At 51.1% G+C, this 19,916-nt stretch overlaps 6 protein-coding genes across 6 annotated transcripts; 3 read left to right on the top strand and 3 right to left on the bottom strand.

Moving 5' to 3' along the window:
• Positions 1-229: 229 nt before the first annotated feature.
• N7525_007665 (uncharacterized protein) lies at positions 230-5,527 on the top strand (the record flags this gene model as incomplete). The annotated part of the gene is made up of 15 exons (XM_002568071.2): positions 230-469; positions 519-1,050; positions 1,112-1,341; positions 1,390-1,669; positions 1,722-1,955; positions 2,013-2,788; positions 2,860-3,022; positions 3,088-3,450; positions 3,503-3,626; positions 3,686-3,757; positions 3,816-3,866; positions 3,945-4,628; positions 4,686-4,769; positions 4,841-5,221; positions 5,284-5,527. The coding sequence occupies 15 exons, from the start codon at positions 230-232 to the stop codon at positions 5,525-5,527; spliced, it is 4,458 nt and encodes a 1,485-aa protein (XP_002568117.2).
• Positions 5,528-6,082: 555 nt separating this feature from the next.
• Positions 6,083-11,192, bottom strand: N7525_007664 (uncharacterized protein; the record flags this gene model as incomplete). Its single annotated transcript, XM_061214173.1, has 5 exons — positions 6,083-6,687; positions 6,748-10,431; positions 10,487-10,971; positions 11,042-11,086; positions 11,137-11,192. 5 exons carry the CDS (start codon positions 11,190-11,192, stop codon positions 6,083-6,085), a joined length of 4,875 nt encoding a protein of 1,624 aa, XP_061068604.1.
• Positions 11,193-11,861: 669 nt separating this feature from the next.
• N7525_007663 (cytochrome P450) lies at positions 11,862-13,712 on the top strand (the record flags this gene model as incomplete). The annotated part of the gene is made up of 6 exons (XM_002568069.2): positions 11,862-11,939; positions 12,004-12,154; positions 12,211-12,270; positions 12,332-12,589; positions 12,648-13,013; positions 13,078-13,712. The coding sequence occupies 6 exons, from the start codon at positions 11,862-11,864 to the stop codon at positions 13,710-13,712; spliced, it is 1,548 nt and encodes a 515-aa protein (XP_002568115.2).
• A 457-nt stretch (positions 13,713-14,169) lies between these two features.
• N7525_007662 (Branched-chain amino acid aminotransferase II) lies at positions 14,170-15,516 on the bottom strand (the record flags this gene model as incomplete). Its single annotated transcript, XM_002568068.2, has 5 exons — positions 14,170-14,421; positions 14,471-15,105; positions 15,166-15,306; positions 15,384-15,419; positions 15,483-15,516. 5 exons carry the CDS (start codon positions 15,514-15,516, stop codon positions 14,170-14,172), a joined length of 1,098 nt encoding a protein of 365 aa, XP_002568114.2.
• A 786-nt stretch (positions 15,517-16,302) lies between these two features.
• On the top strand, positions 16,303-17,093 carry N7525_007661 (ankyrin repeat domain-containing protein; the record flags this gene model as incomplete). The annotated part of the gene is made up of 2 exons (XM_002568067.2): positions 16,303-16,509; positions 16,653-17,093. 2 exons carry the CDS (start codon positions 16,303-16,305, stop codon positions 17,091-17,093), a joined length of 648 nt encoding a protein of 215 aa, XP_002568113.2.
• Positions 17,094-18,223: 1,130 nt separating this feature from the next.
• N7525_007660 (uncharacterized protein) lies at positions 18,224-19,636 on the bottom strand (the record flags this gene model as incomplete). The annotated part of the gene is made up of 1 exon (XM_002568066.1): positions 18,224-19,636. The coding sequence occupies one exon, from the start codon at positions 19,634-19,636 to the stop codon at positions 18,224-18,226; it is 1,413 nt and encodes a 470-aa protein (XP_002568112.1).
• Between the last annotated feature and the right edge of the window lie 280 nt (positions 19,637-19,916).

The raw sequence follows: 19,916 nt of genomic DNA, 5'->3' as shown, positions 1-19,916 counted from the left end.
GAACGCCATCGGGCCCATTTTCCCCATCTCGCCCATCCCCATCGTATTGGGGGCTGCCCGAGAGTGTAAGCGCCCCATGGCTGTCTATTCTGGCCTTGATGTTGCACTCCGCTGCTGCAGCTGCTTGACTTGAACCGCTGTTTCCCCCACCTGGTGAAAAAAACAAAAACAAACGGTGATCGGGAAGATCGAGCCTTTTGCAGTCCAAGCCGTTTGTGCCAGATTCGCAATGGTGTCACAATGGCTTCGTCCCAGGACGACTATTTGTGCTCTCGATGTCGAGGATCAATTCGGACCTATAGTCAGTGAACTTTGTGCCTCTGGCTTCGACTTCACCTGGTATTTCGAATCTGTCATCTTGGCCTTGCCAGTGACAGTATTCTTTCTCGTCTGGGCATTGCCAAGGATTAATTACCTCCGAAAGGAAAATGTCAAAATCACAGGGGGTTATTGGGGCATCGTCAAGCTGGTACGTCGCCTCCCGCTCGGTGGAAACACCCTACTGATCGCGCTCGCAGATTGCATATGCCCTCTTGGTGATCATTCAGGCAACTCTCCTCGGTCTATGGGCATCGTCCTTCGGAAAAACAACACGTGCCACGATCGGCACTGCTACTGTTACGCTGGTGGCCTACCTAGTACTCGGAATTCTTTCTCAATATGAACACGCCCGCACCATCAAACCGTCCACGATAAACACCGGCTATCTTTTTCTCTCTTCATTGCTTTCGATTCCGGAATCTCGCACTCTATACTTTGTGGAGTCGAATCGCGTCATTCCCATTCTTTACACAGTCAATCTATGCCTCCGAGCGGTCCTGCTAGTCGTCGAGTCGATTCCTAAAGACTCTGTTCTGAAACGTGCTTATCAAAATCCACCCCCAGAGACCGCCACGGGGGTGCTGGGCTTGAGCCTCTTTACGTGGATCAATCCCCTATTGCTGCTTGGGAGTCGAACAGACTTGACAGTGGCACAGCTGCCTGCACTGGAAGATGCTTTGTGTGCGACGGGTGTTGGACCCAATGGATTGGAGACGCTCTGGAGAAAAGGTAAATAAATATACCTCTGTAAAGCACTAATAGGTGTAAACTAACCACCACATGCGAATAGGTGCCAACTGGGACCAGCCGCATAGTTTACTGTGGGCGTCCATGCGGTACTACGCCGGGCCGTTCCTGCTTGGAATTCTTCCTCGTGCGTTGCAAATCGGCTTTACATTTGCTCAACCATTCCTGGTAGAGACTACTACTACCTGGGTGGACTCTGAGGATGGACCTAACACTATGAGACAAGGATATGGCTTGATCGGCGCCTTCGCGGTCACATATATCGGCCTTGCGGTAAGTCCTGACTTGTTTCCGACCAGAATTTGGGACTGATTCAGGCAGATCACCACGGCGCTCGCTCAGCATCAAGCCTACAAAATGGTGTCTATGATGCGGGCCAGTATGATTGACATGATGTTCCGACACGTCACCGTCATGCGCGACAACGATATAGAATCCAGCGCCCCGGTCACCCTAATGAACGCGGATATTGAGCGGATTTCCAGTGGATTCCGCTATGTACATGACGTCTGGGCGTGTATTGTCGAAATCCCCATTGCTCTTTATCTGCTTTGGCGGCAGCTGGGCATCGCTAGTGTCGCTCCCATTGTCGTCGTCGTTGGTAAGTATCTTGCTCTTCTTTTACCATTGTGGCCAATAATGACTTTTCTTAGTTTGTATGTTGATGTGTGTGCTCATATCTTCTCTGGCTGGTCCGCGTCAAAAGGTATGGCTGGAGGCTATCGAGAAGCGCGTTGATATGACCGCTCAGGTGTTAGGATCGATGAAAGGGGTCCGCATGGCCGGTTTGACCGATAAAATCTACAACACCGTCCAATCTATGCGCACTCACGAGGTGCGCATGTCGATTCGGTTCCGCCGATTGCTGATTCTCGTTGTTGCCGTGGGTGAGTCTAATTTGCACAAGATCCCATCCCCACATATGAGGACTAACAATGGCGCAGCATATAGCAACTACACCGTTACTCCATTGGCCTCCTTCCTGATATACTCCCTGAATGCCCGGGGCCATGACAATAAAACACTGACCCCTGCCCGTGCATTCACCTCGTTGACGCTATTTACACTGTTGGCCACCCCCATCTCCAACCTGGTCGAAGCCGTGACTGGAATTGCAACGGCTGTCGGGTCTATCAAACGCATCAACCTGTTCTTGCAGTCTTCTCCACGGAGCTACGAAGGCCAAGTAGATGAGTTCGAGATTGTGAGCTCTGCAAGCCAGTCCACAATCATAGTGGATGAAAAGAAGGGGGTGGAGTACCCTAGCGTCTCCAGCCGTGAAGGTTTGCCTCGCTATGACGCTCTTCCAGGGCTGGCTGTAGTTGCTCATAACAGCAGCACTGGCTGGGAGGAGGCCAAACTCAATGTCATAGATCAGGCCTCATTTGAGATCCGCCGTGGAACACTCAACACAATCGTTGGCCCGGTCGGTTGTGGCAAGTCAACGTTTGTTCGCATGCTGCTGCACGAAACTCCAATTGTTACCGGAACGCTTCATGTTGAGGCTGGAGCCATCGCCTATTGTACCCAAGTGCCTTGGTTGACTAACCGCAGTATGCAGGAGAATATTTTGGGTGAGTCCATATTTGATCTAGGTTGGTACAATACTGTGGTGGAGGCATGTGCACTAGAAGAGGACATCCGGGACCAGCCAAACCAAGATCAAGGCTTGCTGGGATCAGGAGCCGCTACTCTCAGTGGAGGCCAAAAGCAACGAGTGGTAAGTGTTTTGTTGGAAGGGGAATTGGATCAGCCGCGAATCACGGATGATAACTGACATTGCTTGGATAGGCTCTGGCGCGTGCCGTATACTCGCGTCCAGATACAGTGATCCTAGACGATCCGTTCAGTGGCCTCGATCGTACGACTGAAGATGCCATCTTCAATGCCCTGCTGGCCCCCGGTGGCCTCTTGCGTCGCATGGGCGCCACCATCATCATGACTAGCAACAGCGGTACGTTGGAGATCTACGTCTAATCTTCTAGATATTGCGGACTAATGCTGAACCAACTCTTGCAGTCTCTCGCCTCTCGTTTGCTGATCACGTCATTGCTCTCTCCAAAACCGGCACAATCGTTGAACAAGGCTCGTACAAACAACTGAACGAGCGCTCAGATAGTTATATTCACAGCCTGTTGGCGCCAGAAGGCAGCCGGCAGGCAGCTGTGGGCGACGATATGGAGATCACGGAAGTTGCGGGCCCTAAACTACACCAACCACTGAGCCTAGCCGCCCTGGACCTCGAGTCACCACCGCCTCAGGACGGACGGCGGACAGGTGACATATCTATATATTGGTACTACATGAAGGTTCTTGGAATATGGCGGTCTCTCATCTTCATCTTCCTTATTTGCTGCTACGTGGTGGGAATTACTTTCCCTTGTATGTGTTTCTCAAATATGCGGTACCACAAGCTCCACGCTAACCGATGTAGCAATTTGGGTTGAGTGGTGGACGGCCGCGAATATGAGGCATCCGAATGGGATGCTTGGTTACTGGCTAGGTGTTTATGGCTGGATTGCTGTCATGGCAGTGTCCACACTTGTCCTGGCTTGCTGGTCCGTCTGGACTCGCCCCTAATAATGGGTACTGGGTTTTGAGGCTGACAATTTTTTAGGCATCTGATGTCCAACCTTGTCGCCCGCGCAGCCAAGTCCATGCATGCTCAACTGTTGAAAAGCGTTCTAGAGTATGTGATTGTCTCCCTCCTGTCTGTCTATTATGGTGTCACTGACTTTGCCGAACAGCTCCCCGTTATCCTTCTTTCACAGTACTGATGTCGGTCAAACAACCAATCGGTAAGCTAACCTTTTATATCTGTGCAACAAAGAGCACTGAGCCCCGAGTCGATGTAGTCTCCTGCTCACACTTCATAGGTTCAGTCAGGATCTTCAACTCATCGATATGGAACTTCCTCTCGCCATTCTAAACACTATTCTCACCTTCTTCACCTGTGTCGCTCAGATGGTGGTCATATGTGTTTCAACCAGCTATATCGCAGCTACGGTGCCCGCCTGTATATTGGCTTTCTATTTCATTCAACGGTTCTATCTCCGCACCTCGCGTCAGATCCGTTATCTCGATATTGAGGCCAAAGCACCTCTGATCTCGCACTTCCTTGATACCCTTAACGGCTTGGTCACCATTCGCAGTTTCAAGTGGGAAGCACAGTATCGTAAGCAGAACGCCAAGTTGATCAATGACAGCCAAAAGCCCTTCTACCTGCTTTTCTCCATTCAGCGTTGGCTGGAACTGGTGATTGCGCTATGTGTTGCCGGATTCGCTGTTACTTTGGTAGGCATTGCCGTCGCCACGCGGGGCAGCCTCAGCGCTGGTTATGTTGGTGTGGCCCTACTGAACATCGTCGTCTTCACGGAGAATCTGCAGGGGTTGGTCATGCAATGGACCGTTCTGGAGACCTCGATCGGTGCTGTGTCACGTATTCGCCACTTCCACCGTACGAGCACATCCGAGCACCAGGAGGAAGAAACGATAGACCCCCCGGCCGAATGGCCTGATCGAGGTGTTATTGAATTCAACAACGTGATTGCTTCGTATCAGTGAGATTTCTCTTCCTCCCCTTCTACTGATCCCAAGTTGCTAATTTGTGCGTGTAGAAGCTCCTCAAGCCGAGCTCTTGATGATATTTCACTCTCAATCAGGCCCGGCACCAAAGTGGGCATCTGCGGTCGCTCTGGGAGGTATGCTTGCCCGCATTGGAGCTCTTGCTGGTATTCTCCAGATCCAATCTAATCAATTATTTTCTCTCTAGTGGCAAGTCATCACTCATCTCCTCACTGTTCCGTCTCATTGAACTCACGAGCGGCAACATTGTCATTGATGGGCTGGACATCTCTACTATTCGTCGCAACTCTCTCCGCGCCCAGCTAAACTGCATTTCTCAGGAGCCGTTCTTATTGCCCACCTGCTCTGTCCGACTCAATATTGACCCAGGAAGTGGCCTCGATGACGAGGTCCTGATTAATGCGCTCCAAAAGGTCAAGCTCTGGGATGTGATTGAGGGGCTCGGTGGCCTGGACGCCATTATCACAGCACAAACCTTCTCGCCCGGTCAGAAACAACTCCTGTGTTTCGCATCCGCCATGGTTCGCCCGGAGGGCAAGATTCTGATTCTCGACGAAGCGACTAGCAGGTATGTCATTTAAATTTCTCTTTGACAGTGCCTTCTCCAGAGGCTGACCACACTAAATACAGTATCGATTCTAAAACCGATGAGATTATGCAATCACTCATCCGATCAGAATTCGCTTCGCACACCATCATTGCCATCGCGCATCGCTTGGAGACGATCGTTGACTTTGATGAAGTCATTGTCATGGAGACCGGACGTATCAAGGAGCATGGCCCGCCGGGAGTGCTGTTGGAGGAGAAAGGTGCTTTCGCCGAGCTTTACTGGGACACGGGGCGGAGTTCCAATCGGACGCCCATGGCCTTTTGAACTTCTTGTACCTATCTTGTTCTTTTTACATACCTTACGTTTTTTTTTTTTTTTTTTTTTTTTTTCTCTCTGTTCTTTACAAGGGGTATACTTGAGGTCTATTTCATAAACCAAATCATTGGCAGTATCCTCAGGGAAAGGGGATCTCCCAGCCGGTGTTATCGTCTGATGCACTCAGTACCAATATATATCCCTACAACCTTACTCCGTACACGGATATATATCATCGCACAAATATTCCTTTCTCGTACGCTCAGGGGTGAAAACCAGCAGGGGAAGGCACCCGCCCGGAGACGCTAGCAGCGCGCGACTTGAGCGAGTTGAAATCCGCATTTTTGATCCCACTATTCAGACACAAGTTTACGACTGAGAGCATCAACGCCACAACAGACAGGGTGAGCTAGCTATGCATTCATTTCAAGTTCTAACCATGGAAAGACCTTCAAACATATTCATCAACGATGGTCAAATTGAATTGCTATATTGACTACAAGAAGTATTTGCAAATACCGTCACAGTGTCAGGCAAGGTGAAGTTTGGGAAACGCGTCAAAATTCAAAAGGAATACTGGAGAGTCGCCCCGGAACTTGCAATCGCTCTGGCTGTGGGATCCAACAGCACCGAGTTTTGCTGTTCTGGCGTATATGGCGCTTCGGTCTTAGGCACAAACATGGTATTCGCCACCATTCCACGGTGGAAGAAACGGAATGCCTTGCGGTGACGTGTCTGGCGTTTATCACGATACTGTTTGAACTCGGCCTGCTCCAGCATAGCATACAAATAGCGTGGATGGACCACGATGGCCTGCGCCCCTTTCTGTCCGAAGCCAAAGGAGGTGAGGGAGAAAGCCTTCAGGCCGGACGTTGTGATGCTACGATTGGGGTAGACGATATAGTCGTTCTTCTCGAGGTGGCCGTCCACGCTGTCGAGATTGCGGTTACCTGGGATAATGCCGCTGTTGAGCGCTTGCAGGCCACCGTTCAGCATCCATGCTCCGGCGGCACCCTTGGGGTGACCTGTGAGATATTTCTGTGAGATGGCGAAGAGTGGATTGCCTGGTGTGCGACCGAGATGTTTCATCTGGGCTTCGAGAACAGCAGGCTCATTTTTATCGTTCATCACTGTACTGGTACCGTGCAGAGTGACAAAGTCCAGGTCATCTAATTCAGCATGTTAGTCAGATTGAATGAAGCGAAAGGGGGGGGAGGGAAAAGGCGCACCAATGCCGAGACCAAAGACTGCCAGAGCCCCACGAATGGGCGAGATCGAAGTCTGACTTTTCCAAAAGTCATTGCCAAATGTGTCCAAGGCTTCCTTGCGCTGGCGATCGGCCTCTTGCTCGACAAAGCGGAGGTGGTGCTCACGCGCTTCGCTGTCTTCAAGATCTCCCATGGTCCCAACCTCTAAGTCGACTGACTCCTGAATCTGGACGAAACGCGCCGCCAGACGACGCTTGCGGTATCGCACATCTAACAGGGGCGAGGGGAAGCGGTTTGTTGGCTGCTCGCGTGCATTGGTCAGAATACCCTGCCCGGGCGCGGGCACTGAGCGCCCAGTCTTGTCACTGGCGGTGCCCACCCAAGCAATAATACCTTGAATGGGCAGGCCAAGGTCTAACGCCAACCGTGCAGAAGTGATGACCTCAATTCCACTTCCCTGTGATTCGACAAACCCGCTGCGGCTCTCCGCCGAGGGTCGCGACATCTCTTGGGGAAGTCGGCCCTTTGTTGCTTCAGCAGCCGCATCCGTGGTCGCTTTCATATTGGCAAATTCTTCTGCCACAGCCTGGTTCATATCGTCATATCCTCCGACCAGGCAGATCTTGGCCCGTCCGGTCGCGATCGTCTCATACCCGGTTTCCAACGATTCGACCGATGTGGCACAAGCACCGACCGCCGTCCGGATGGGCCCAGAGGAGGATATGAGTAGCATGTTCACCCACGCGGCTGTAGTGTTAATAAAGGTCTCCTGGAGGATATCCTTCTGTACGTCTTTGTCCATGTATCGATCCTTGAACAACTTCTTTAGGGAATGAACACCCCCCAAACCTGAACCAATACAGTTACCGAATTCCGAAACATGAATATACTGGTACAGCTCATAGGGGTCGGTGATTCCGGACGCGATCAACGCTTCTATCGTGCTCACCAAGGTGAAGAGGGTTCCACGGTCCACCTGGGCAACAATGTCGTCAGGAATGCCGTAGGTGCGTGGATCCCAACCGGTAGGGACCTGTCCTGCCACAGCATGGTCATAATTCAAGGCTTTGGGGATCATCAGGACGGCCCCCTTCTTCAAGTTGACCACACAACGCTCTCCGAGCGACAGGATATCAACATATTTCTCGCCATGCTCGTTGACAAGTTGCTGCGCCACTTCAGGGGAAACCTCGAATTCCGGTAGGTCTTCCTCGAGAAGGATTTCTTGAAGCAATTGCCTTTTTCCAGCTGTCTCCTGTGCATCTAGTGTGGCCTCCACCAGACGGATCCCCGTATGGGCAAGAATATACTCTTCATAGCGAACCTTGATGTCGAGGTCTTGGACAGCCTTCTTGGTCTTCGCGTCCACCCATCCGGTATACTGTTGGCCGTCTAGGAGTCCATTGTAATGCGTGATCAAGCCCATCATCCAAGCCATCTCAATGCACCCTTCGAGTGACAGGCGCCCAGTAGCCTCCATCTGCCACCGAGTACGGGAGTTACCGAATGGTCCTATCTCGGAGAATCCAGTCACCACCACGACGCGATCCAGATTCGCCATTCCAAGTAGTCTTTCCCGCAAGGGTTGGACTTCAACATCCTCATCAGGTAATGGCGGGAATGTGAACGGGATATTTGCCAGGCGAGGCCGAGCAACCCCTTTGTCTTTTGCCTGAAGACCCAAAATGGTGAGCTTCTCTTCAGCTTCCTTTTCCCGAGCCAGGTTGGCACGAAGAGTACTTTGATCGAAGATATCGCGGCGGACCTTATCCAGCGTGGCTCGAAGATTTGGGATGGCGTTCAGCCCTCCCGTGAGATCGGCATACAATGGCTGGACGTTGCATTCGCTGGCCAACTTGCGAGTCAGCAGCACCAGAATATATGCTGCCATCTCCGCTGTCGAGAAGGTTTGCACGCCATGAAGTTCGATGCCAGCGGCAACGATATTATTATCCGCCATGAGCCCCGTACCACGAGTCCATCCAATAACCGCACCGCAGATGGATAAATACGCAGACCAGCTCTCCGAGTGCCACTTTTCAAATAGTGATTCAAGCGCAAGCTTGGACTCGCCGTACAAGCCATCGTTACCAAAGGCACCGTGGTTCGGAGAAAGTGGCAGAATGACTTGGGTGGGTCGCGTGCGATACCCGCGGGCCTGCTTTTGTTTCTTGATGGCGCCCAGCAAACGTAATGTGTTGGTAAGCATGATGCGGTGGGCAAGCTCCGAGCGCGAATCAATTTGGTCAATTTCTCGTCCAGACTCTGTAATTGCCGCGAAGGGGATTACATGGTCCAGGTCCCAGCCTAGCCCGGTATCTGCGAAAATGTGCTCTACAAGGCCGTCAAGATCTTGTTGACTGCCTTGGTTGAAGGGAGCGACGATGAGCTCGGATCCCCGGGCGCCATGCTCGACGTAGAGGTTCTGGTAGTAGCGGGTGGTAGACGATGAATAGCTGCTGGTAGTGATGATCACTTTGGCACCACCACTCAAAAGACCTTTCAGGACCTCGGCATTTATCGACCCTGCGCTGACTCCTGTCATCAGTACATTTTTGTTGACAAAAGTCAGTCCTTCACTCCAAGAGGTTTGCACCTCCTCGCGGTACAATGTAGTCATCGGCTGGTTGATATGCCAGGATGACTGACCACGAGTCTTGATTGTGATCGGTGCAACAACCGGAGATTCGCCACGAGCGACTTCGGAATACTTGATATTGCCCTTCTCGTCAATATCGGTGCTGGGGCCTTTGATGAGAGCATCGTAGCTGGCAGCCAGAGGCTCAAACCGAGGGGTGCGAGTTTTCTCACAACGATCCAACAGGCGGTGCACGGCCGCTTTGGCTTCAGGAAACCGAGGTCCCCAGGCCAAAGATTCGTTGCCGGCGAGATAATTCAGCATGCGCACTAAGCGGGGACTAGATCGATTCGCAATGGCGTTGCTATATTTGGCATAATCCGCATCTGAGAAGTCACCACGCAGGATTCGATGAAAGAGGTCGAGGGCGTCTTGTAAGACCCAGTTCCAGCTCGAATGGAAGCGTCGAAGCTTGGAGGCTGCCCAGAGAGGACGGATACCGGAAAGGAAGAAATCCCCCACCTCCGCCGTGATGCCGTCCAATTGGTGCTGCAGCTCGGCCGTTGCTAGTTGTGCTTTCAACGCCTCGTGGGCATCTTGCCTCAGGTCCTTTCCTAGGAGCCGTGCATACAGTTCCATTAAGGACTTCTTGAGCTTGGTCTGGTCCTTCACCACGGAGTCGAGGGCTGCACTGTCCACTGGTGTTGTGACTGTTACCGCAGTCGCCGCAGTTTGGGTGAACCCCAAGAGGTTGAGCCCGTGATCAGTGCCATATTGCTGCACAATTGTATCGAAGAACAAGTGTGCCTCTTTTTGGTCCGTCAACCTCGATGAGATTTGCGCTGTGCTTGCTCGCAGAAAGATTGCATCTTGACGACCTGGGCCCAGACCCCAACGAGACTTCAAATAATCACGAACATCCCCACTGGAAAAGCCCGCGGGAAGCTTCTGCGCGAAGACCTTGGACAATAGACCAGTTGAAACTTTGCGCAACTGCCCCGAGAAAGCGGGCGCGGATTGTAGCAGGCTTGCCAACTCATCGAGGGCCATATCCTCTGGCTTTTCGGGGAGCGAGCCGAACTCGGCATCGAGGTCCCCAACAATCTCATTCTCCATTGTTGATCGACCTGCATTACGATTAGTATCATCAATTGGGTCTTTCTAACCGAGTAAGTCACATACCATTGGCTAGAGCCTTGATTGTTTTCATTGTTGCCAGTTCACCGTGACTCTTTCGTAGCTTTCCGGCAACGATAGCAACCAGGATCTCCTTTGCATCAATTTGAGCGTCCGGGATCGGGGCACCATTGGCGATCTGCGTTGAGGCGGTGACGTTCGGTTGAGCTTCAGAAGACTCCGCCGTTTGGAGACCTTTCACAGTAACTTGGGCAGTTGTGGCCGCTTCGGTCACAGTTGACTTGGTGGGTGTTTCGATCTTCTTCGTTTTTTCTGGGGTTGCCACTGTACCTGCCTCTAACAAATACTGTATCTCTTGTGCATTCTGCGCATAAGAAAGAAACCGTCGAGTGATGTTGCGAGCAGCATCTTGGGATTTGAGGTGTCGAGCGACAGTGTTCTTGAGCATGCTGGTGAGGACATCGGCGGGTCCGATTTCGACGAAGCGCTCAACATTATGCTCTTTGAGGAGGACATCTTGCGTGGTGATCCTATTCAATGTTAACAAACCCCAGGGTCATTCTTCGTTGCTTCGTTGCTTTCTCGATGACTGCGGCTTACCATTGGACCGGGGACGCAAATTGATGTCTATCGTATGCAGTCCTGCTGTCAGCGACATTATACTATTATGAGATACCTCGAGGACTATCACTCACGCCAGCAACTCAACCAAGAGCAGATATGCTAGTTGTTGCCCAACCTGGGGCTGCATTGTTATCTGCGACATTGCTCAGGAATGGCACTGTCGTCTACGTTCATTTGTTGGTGAACCAGATGCGCAGAGAATCCACTATTTAGGTCTATCTACATATTTCCCGGCTACAAGCTCTTGCTATGAGTTTTGGGCCCTTCTTTGCAATGCCCCGTCGGGTTTAGCTATTACCGGCAACAGCTCAGGGCCTACCATGTGGTCAGCCACCGGACCCTCAAGCCATGTGCTCAGAACACGATCCAACATCATCATGCAAAGCCGTTCGCATCTTTTGGCCTCATACTAGTAACGGATATGACACTAGCTGCTCACAGTGCATGATGATGCTACATCACTTAGCGCCAAATAATTAGGGCTTACATGGGTGGAGACAGGGCTGAATCAGTGCTTATCCTGGTTCTCGATCAGGTACCGTCAGCAAACACAACGGACTAGTTCAAATGGCATCGGAGAATTATGGGCTAACTCGAGGCTGAAAAGGTCCTAAAAGTTTCTGGCATAGTATCCAAAGTCGTATGGTGTGGCTTAATCACTCCAGAGCATTCAGCCACTCTCTGTCGTAGTAATTTTGTTATAGTCAGCGCCCTGGTCCAGCGGGATCTCAGACGTTTTCTATACTCGCAGATTGTAGACATATTTCCAGAGCCTGGTAATCATTCATCGTTTGAGATGATCGCAGTCGAACGACTGAGGGAAGCGCCTCTCGTGGTTTTGGTCAAGGCTGTTCCTCTTGCCCTTGTAGCTTATGTGAGCTCCTTCCATGATCGTCTTTAGCAGACATGTGTGTTCTGACTATCCTTATTTTCTGAAGGGACTTGCCATCATCGTCTACCGCATATGGTTCCATCCTCTTGCCAAATTCCCCGGGCCTGTCTTGGCCAAAGTCACAAACCTCTATGGCGGATACTATGCATGGAAAGGAGATCTGCATCTTGATATGATGCGTTGTCACGAGAAATACGGTTCGAAGCAATCCTCTCATGCTGTGGTGCTTTCATGCTGACCTGCTGCCTGATAGGCGATATTGTTCGATACGCACCCAATCGCGTCCTGTTCAATAGCAACACCGGCTTGAAAGGTAAATGATCCATCGATACATCTCTTCATGTACCTTTTGCTGAGCGTCCGCTATGTTGCAGAGATCTATGCATTCACCAAGCAAGTTCAGAAGTCGGCCGCCTACGGGGCCATGGTTCATCGGGCTCCCAATACTCTTACCCTGATTGACAAGAAACAACACGGTCGCAAACGCCGTACCATCGCCCAGGGATTTGGAGACAATGCTCTCCGTGGGTTTGAGGATACTATCATGGGCCTAGTGCGCACATTTTCTGACTCGCTGGTCCAAGACACTTCGGCAGGCGAATGGTCTTCTCCGCAGAACATGGCCAAGTGGTGTATGTCTTCCTTGTTTGTCAATTCCATGGTCGGATACAGCGGACTAATTACCATTAGCAAACTACCTGACTTTCGATATCATGTCTAGCGTGATTTTTGGCGAGAGCTTCGATCTCATCGGCAGTCCTGAAAATCGACATATTGTCCAATCCATTGAAGACTCCAATGTGCGGACAGGAGTTCTCCTTCAAGCAGGCGAGTTGTCCACTCGCCGCCTTGACCGCAAACTCTTCCCCGAGGCCATCGCTGGCCGTAACATTTTCATTCGCTTCGTTAACCAGCTGCTAAAGAAGCGAATGTCAGTCAAACCCCTGAAGCGTAATGACGTTTTCTCGTTCTTGCTCGATGCAGTGGATCCGGAGACAAAACAGGGCTTTACCCCAGCTGAGATTGGAGCGGAGAGCACTACTATGATTGTGGCTGGTATGTAGCTCCCCTGAACGTTCCTATGCTACTCTGGTCACACACTAATCTTGCGCACACACAGGATCCGATACCACTTCCACGGCTATTGCATCAATCTTCTTCTACCTCTGCCGCTACCCTGATATCTACGAGAGAGTCAAGACCGAGGTTCGCGCTGTGTTCCCCGATCCCAATGACATCAGCCTCGGAGCTGGCCTCACCGAATGTGTATTTCTTCGTGCATGTATTGATGAGACTCTACGTATGTCTCCTCCGGCCAGCAGCTCATTGTGGCGCGAGGTGATCCAGGACGGTGTCATGATTGACGGGCATGTAATTCCTCGCGGCTATGATGTTGGTACTTGCATTTATGCTGTCCATCATAATGCCGAGTACTATCCGCAGCCGTTCGAGTATCGTCCTGATCGTTGGCTCGACGAGCCCGATAAGGTCCAACTTGCTCGTTCCGCATTTACACCCTTCTCAATTGGGCCCCGAAGTTGCTTGGGCAAAGGATTGGCCCTGACTGAGTTGTCTTTGACCATGGCCTATCTGTTGTCCAAGTATGATTTCCGTCCTGCACCGGGCACCGAACATGTGGGCGGCGGTTCGGCTTCTCAGGGGCCCGGACGAAGCCGTGAGGGGGAGTATCAACTTCATGATCATGTCACGGCGGCAAAGAATGGGCCAATTGTGCAGCTCCGCGTACGCCAGTAAGCAAGATGGGTGGTCAGACAGAAGAATGAGGATTTTAAAGATAATATGGCGCGATCGAATGAATTGAATGATATCGTGTTTGCACAGAGCCTTTGTACGTTTACTTCGCCATTCTCCCAGTCTTACAGGTGAAACTTGTTATGCGGTCTGATGTCTTTGTATTAGACAACTGTTATTGAATTTATGCGTAGTCATCTAGGCCCTTACCTCGTTCCAAGGTTGTCACCTAACCTGATTTTTAAGTCCAAAATACCGGGTTACACCTTCTGAGAATAAAGCACTAAGAAATATCCCAAATGTTGTTTCTATCGTGAAGACTTTCTTTACTAGGACATTTGGAAAGAACATTCCGGAAAATTCCCACATCTTGACACTTGAGCTCTTTCGCTTGAGGAAGCGGACAGTTTCAACCCAGTGGTCCTGAGTTTCTCATGATATGTAATTGACGTTCTCTTATTCACTCTTGCACAACTCCATCGAGCACTTGCTTCACCTCATGACACCATTCCAGGCTATCCTCTCTATCACCGCGCTGAAGACTCGTCAACTCTGCATATAGCTTTTGACAAACTGGGCCAGCAGCGCTCTCAGTTGTGTAAACAAAGTAGTCCCCGCGCGACTGGTGCGTGATCGAGCGAATAGGAACCAAGCAAGCGGCAGTTCCCACGGCCATCACTTCACTGAAGGTCGACAATTCCGCGTATTTGACCTGGTCATCATTAGCCAGCCATCCGGTAAGATGGGAAACCAAAACTCACCGTGCGATGCTCGACTTGATAATCCAACCCTTTTCCAATCGCCATCAAACTATCCGAGGTCACGCTGTTGATGATATTATCACTCTTCGGCACGACCAAGACCACTTGCTCCGCTCCCCCTTCCTGTTGCGTGATCTTGACGCCCATGAACCCCGAGGTTGAGAACTCATCAATGTCCTCCCCGGTTTTGCTATCCAGATGCAACGTCATCGGGAATCCCGCTTTCATCGCGTGTTTCGACCACTTCATCACCGGCGCGTAATTACCTCCGATCTTAGCATGCCCGGTCCCCTTGGGAGCTGCCCGATCAAACTCTTCCAAAGTCACCGCCGGCAGCGGTGCCGTTCCATGGTAACTGCTGAATGGCTGGACATAAACACACAACGTGTACTCAGCCGGTGGCGTGAGGGCCAAGTGCCCGCTGGACCCGAACAGCACGGGCCTGATATACAGGGCTGCACCACTCTCATAGGGGGGAACCCACTCGGCATTGTACACGACGGCTGCATTGACGGCAGCAATGAAATGGTCAATAGGCACAGGTGGAATGGATACCACATCTGCCGAGTGCTGCATACGCGCGGCATGGAAGGCTGGGCGGAAGATTTGGATCTTGCCGCTCTGGGTGCGGTAGGCTAATTGGGGTTGTTAGGATGTTTGGACTGATTGTTGTGACCCTGATGTCCCATAAGTACCTTTTAGACCCTCGTACACCTGTTGGCCATAGTTCAGGGCGGTTGAGAGTCCGTGCACTCGTAGATAGGGATCCTCGATGAATTTGGGCGCTGTCCACTTGCCCTCTTCGACCGAATAGGTTGATTCGATGTGGCCATTGACTAGGAAGGTAATAATCAATTTAGCTTCATTTTGAAGAAATTATAGCAAGGTGAATAATCTTTGGAGAGGCACTCACCCATATCGGTCACAGCCAGACCTAATTTGGTCCAGTCTACATTGTGTTAATGCCTTTACTGAAATTACTCGATGTGTATATTTAAGCACTGTTACTGACCAACATCGGGCGCGGGGGCTGTCGGGAAAGTCATCTTAGCAATTAGAAGCCAATATCGTCCAATATGAAAGATTGGTGAAGAGACGGGTACAGATGGAGTGAATTATTTCAACCAGGGTCCCAGCCGTTAGATATCAGACTCTTCAGCCAATTTTAGGAGGTATTATGCCAATAGTTTCATTATTAAGTTCGTGGGGCTTACTTCCACTCGTTCTTGTCAGCAACGCAGCCACACGGTCCTTGCCTGACATTGCATATAACAGCCGCCGCTACTGCAAGGTCACTCTTCTGATGTTCAGTAGATGCAGCACTATGCAGCATCAGCACAATAGGCTCGGGTAACATTCTCCGAGCCTGAGATGAGGATTAGACGTCGCTACATCTTCCCACTGCGCCTTCAATCTCGCCCTCGCCCCCAACCTTTGGGGGCGGTAACTTCCCACTGCTCAGCTGGACTCGCTTTGGGTGACTCAAATGGCGAAAGTTATACATGGTAGCTGCGTAGAAATACATTTTTTGCTGTTCAATTCAATACTCTACACACAGGTTAAATAGTAAGTCCAGTGTCCCTGGCGGCAATAGTAGTCGTGCGTGGACGAGAGCGGCATCATCGGAATCAGACATTCTCCCCCTATGCTTCACTTTCCCATTCCCTCTTCACAATACACAAGATATCAGCTCCAGTCATGCACGCAGACCACGGCTCGTCCAATGCACACAGTCTGATTCTGCCTGTGATCAGATTCGACCCCCTGCTTATTTACTCATGACTGAAACAGATAGAACTTGATGGCCGAAACCTTCTTCTAAAACTGACGCTATGCACGAGTTTCGCGGCAGCCTGATGCAAGCCGAAATCGAGTCTATCTGGCCCTATCCTCATACAAAGTGGCACCATGACAACCTGGCCGGCTCAGCAGGCTGGGCAGCTATCACTGATGATCCTATGTCCGAGTCGGAGTTATACATGGCCCTGCCCGGTGCTCCGCAAGACGATATTCCCTTCTACTCCGAAACTTTCTCCATTGTATGTCACCTGCTTTTTGGCTTTTTCTTTGGCCCTTGCTCTTGCTCTTCTGCTCTTCAAGAAGTGGCCTACCTTTCCCTCTTTTGACTTGTACTTTGCTCTGTGACGCCGATGAAGTGACTTGATCGATTAACTCTTTACAGGACGAATGCCCCATGCGCACTCAATCTGACCCGGCACTCCTTTCATCTCTTCCTCCCACCCCACCATCCAGTCAAGTCAATCCTCCCACAGCAGGTTCACAGCCACAACCACACCATCTCAGTCCCATGTCCAAGAAGCCAGATCGTAGTCCACCCTGCTGTTCTGCTCATGAGCGCATGCTTCATCAACAGCTCTCACGCGGCGCCAGTATCAATATTCAGAACGCCCGCGGCCAGACCCCGCTGCATATCGCTGCTCAACAAGGCAACCTTGGCAATGTACGGCTCTTACTCACCTCGAATATGATCGACGTGAACGTTCAGGACCGATGCGGAGCCACTGCATTGCATCTGGCGAGTGAGAACGGGCATGTTGCGGTAGTGAGCTTGTTAGTGGCACATAATGCCCGATTGGATGTAAGGGCAACAAGCGTGCGATGAGTGGATATTCTTATCAGGACCTTTGGTTGGGCAACGCCCTGGACCATCTTGTTGATCGTCGGGATTGCCTGTTTGGTTTGAAATGATGGCTGCTAGGGAACCAAAAATGTACTTAGTAGGTATAGCTAAGAAATATAGATACAGCCTTCATGTTTAGCTATTAGTGCCCAGATGAAAATGAAACCCCAGACTTGAAGTCCACGGGTTGAGAGGAGTCCGGGCGGCGGTCGCAGAGAGGTAAAACAAAGATTCAAAGTTTCTCCCCAACCTGAACTTCCACCACCTTTCCATCCAGTCAATTTCGATGTCATAAATGTGCTGTTGTTTGAAAAACATCAATAAAAAATTAGATAATGCTAGAGCTTACGACCTCATGTAGGTAGTCAGAACAGTCTTATCCTAACTTTGGAACTTGAAGTAGACAACGGGGCTCGGGACCTCGGGGTCGGCCCGAACGGGAAGCTTGGAACCTTGAAAACGGGCCATTTCAACGCATGCAGGTGTATCTTACTCGACTTGCCATTGACCTTGAAAATTGATATAATTAGATATGTAGGTAGTTTCTCAGATTTGCATCTTATCCATAAGGTACTCGCTTAGATATCCTACTATCTCGTGGCTATTGCGTTGTTGCAAGTGGCTACAACAGCGATTGGGGGGTCTCTGGATATATATTATCGGCGCCGCGACTATCTACAAGTACTAAAAGCACTTGATAATTCAGATTTACGCACTGATTGATAAATGACGCTTGTTCTGCACCTTCTCATAAGCAAAAGTATCTCGTGTGTAGTTTAAAAAAAAAAAAAAAAAAAAAAAAAAAGACAAAGAAATCAAACATGTAGGGAATACGGGTGAGGTGTTGAGCTGAGCATGCCTAAAAGGCGGTGCACTATAGCAGAAAAGTATGGCAACGCGACGGTTTGTTTCCCAACACCACCTGGGCAGTTTATCACACACGCGTTCTTGCTTAGATGCGACTACTTATCTACGTGTCTCGTCCACCAAAACCATTATCAAGTACTATCATTAAGCTGAGCTTGCACATATCTCTATATCAACCTCGATCCTCTAAGCCATCATGAAATAAAAAAAGTCCAGGTTGAACAGCCCAGCCGCCTTCTACACGGTCAAGTGACGGGCCCATACCACATGTAAATCTTTTCCTCCAGCTGTCGCTTAATACGCCCGGAGGATCGAGTGAGCCACCACGATAGACTGGGATCGGTCTCCGCCATGGAGCCCCAGAGCGAAACGTGGTCCTCCCGAATGCGGTCCCAGAATCGCTCAGCCACGCCATTATGCCAATCCAAGTGGGAGATGGAAAACAAGGCGAGCTCTGATATGTTTCCGATGATACTGTGCTGTTCGACGGATGTGGCCATGGAGCGTGGGGCATATGCCTCCGCATCACCCGATGGCAGCGATGGAGCAAATTGCCATGGGAACGATGCTTGCGTGAAAACGAGCGCGAGGTTATTGACTGTCTGTTCTGGTGCTGGCGAGATCGGGTCGTGGTCAAAGTAAGCGATGAAGTCTCGGGTCTCAAGCTGCGTTAGGAGTGCATTGATGTCAATGGCCCCATTGGAGATGACGTGACGCTGAAGGGCGGTGCGAAGGGCCTCTCGTGAAGGGAAATCCTGGAGAGAGGTGGCAGACTGGACGATCCGTGGATTACGCAGTACCGTCCAGAGCGCGGGATCAGGAAAGATGGTGCTGCGCAAGGCCGTGGCCTCCCCCAGCATGATACTGGCATGAGGCCTGAGTTCGCGCGCTAGATCGTGCATCGCGGGAGAAGTAGCGATGAGTGCCGACAAGGAGGAGGGAGAGGCGTCGCGAACGAGGAAAATACTACGCAACGGTTGCAGTACTCGCGCCAATTGCGCAACGGCATCATGGGTGTCCAGCGCATACGTGCGAGACTCTGCAGATGAAGTGCCCAATGCTGCCACGACCGGTATATAGCCATTATGGATAGCGGACTTGATTCCCTGGGTGGCAACATCTGTCACATGACCCTGATGGTAGGACATTGTGCCGTCAGATTCAGAGACGGACGTAAATATACCAGAGGAGATGGGCCGTGTCTCGACATCCTGCTGCTCCAGGAGCGCGCTGAGCTGGTAGTTCGTCGTGCGGATGCGACATAGTCGATTCGGCTGATCGCTGGGCCCCTCCACTCTCGATATGGACGGAAGATCCAGGTCTAACTCACCATGTACGACAACAGGAAACAGACCGACTCTGCGTAGGAATGCTAGTGAGTCGGCAAGCTGTTCGAGCTGCTCGCGCACGGCGGTTCGCGGCGGAGAGAGTGAGTTCGGCCCGAGCGCGATTACGGCCAGAGATTTGCCCTGTGAAGGGTGAAACTGGCCGAGATACTGCTGTATGTGCTGTGTGGAGTCAATGAGACGTAACATTTGGGTTATTATCCCACGATTGGTATGCATGCAGAACCGCTGCCCTCTCGAAGGCTGGACAGAGAGATAGCCCCAGCTAGCGCGAGTGGGGAGCCCGCAACGACCCAGCAATGGGGCCAGCATAGTGGAACAATTACCTCGACACCAATGGCCAAGGTAAGCTGGCCGATTGCAGATAAGCTAGGGGCTGAGTAGCCAGAGGATTCGTCGAGCTGGGCTTATACTAGTCGGGTGCTGGTAATGGCAGTCGTGCTCGCCTCGGGTTTTGCGCACTCTGCACGATTGTCATCACGAAATATGGCGCATCTTGCTTTCCCTTGACCCCCGGCCTGACCGTGACAGCAAACCCACAAAGAGGGTAAGCAGGGAATGGCAGATCTACCCGTGCCCGTGCATGCTGTAC

Source organism: Penicillium rubens, assembly GCF_028828025.1.
Source record: "Penicillium rubens strain IBT 27055 chromosome Unknown utg000003l_segment0_segment0, whole genome shotgun sequence".
NCBI classification, from domain to species: domain Eukaryota; kingdom Fungi; phylum Ascomycota; class Eurotiomycetes; order Eurotiales; family Aspergillaceae; genus Penicillium; species Penicillium rubens.
Note: the sequence above shows the minus strand (reverse complement) of the source record. Positions and strands in the feature narration are given on the sequence as shown.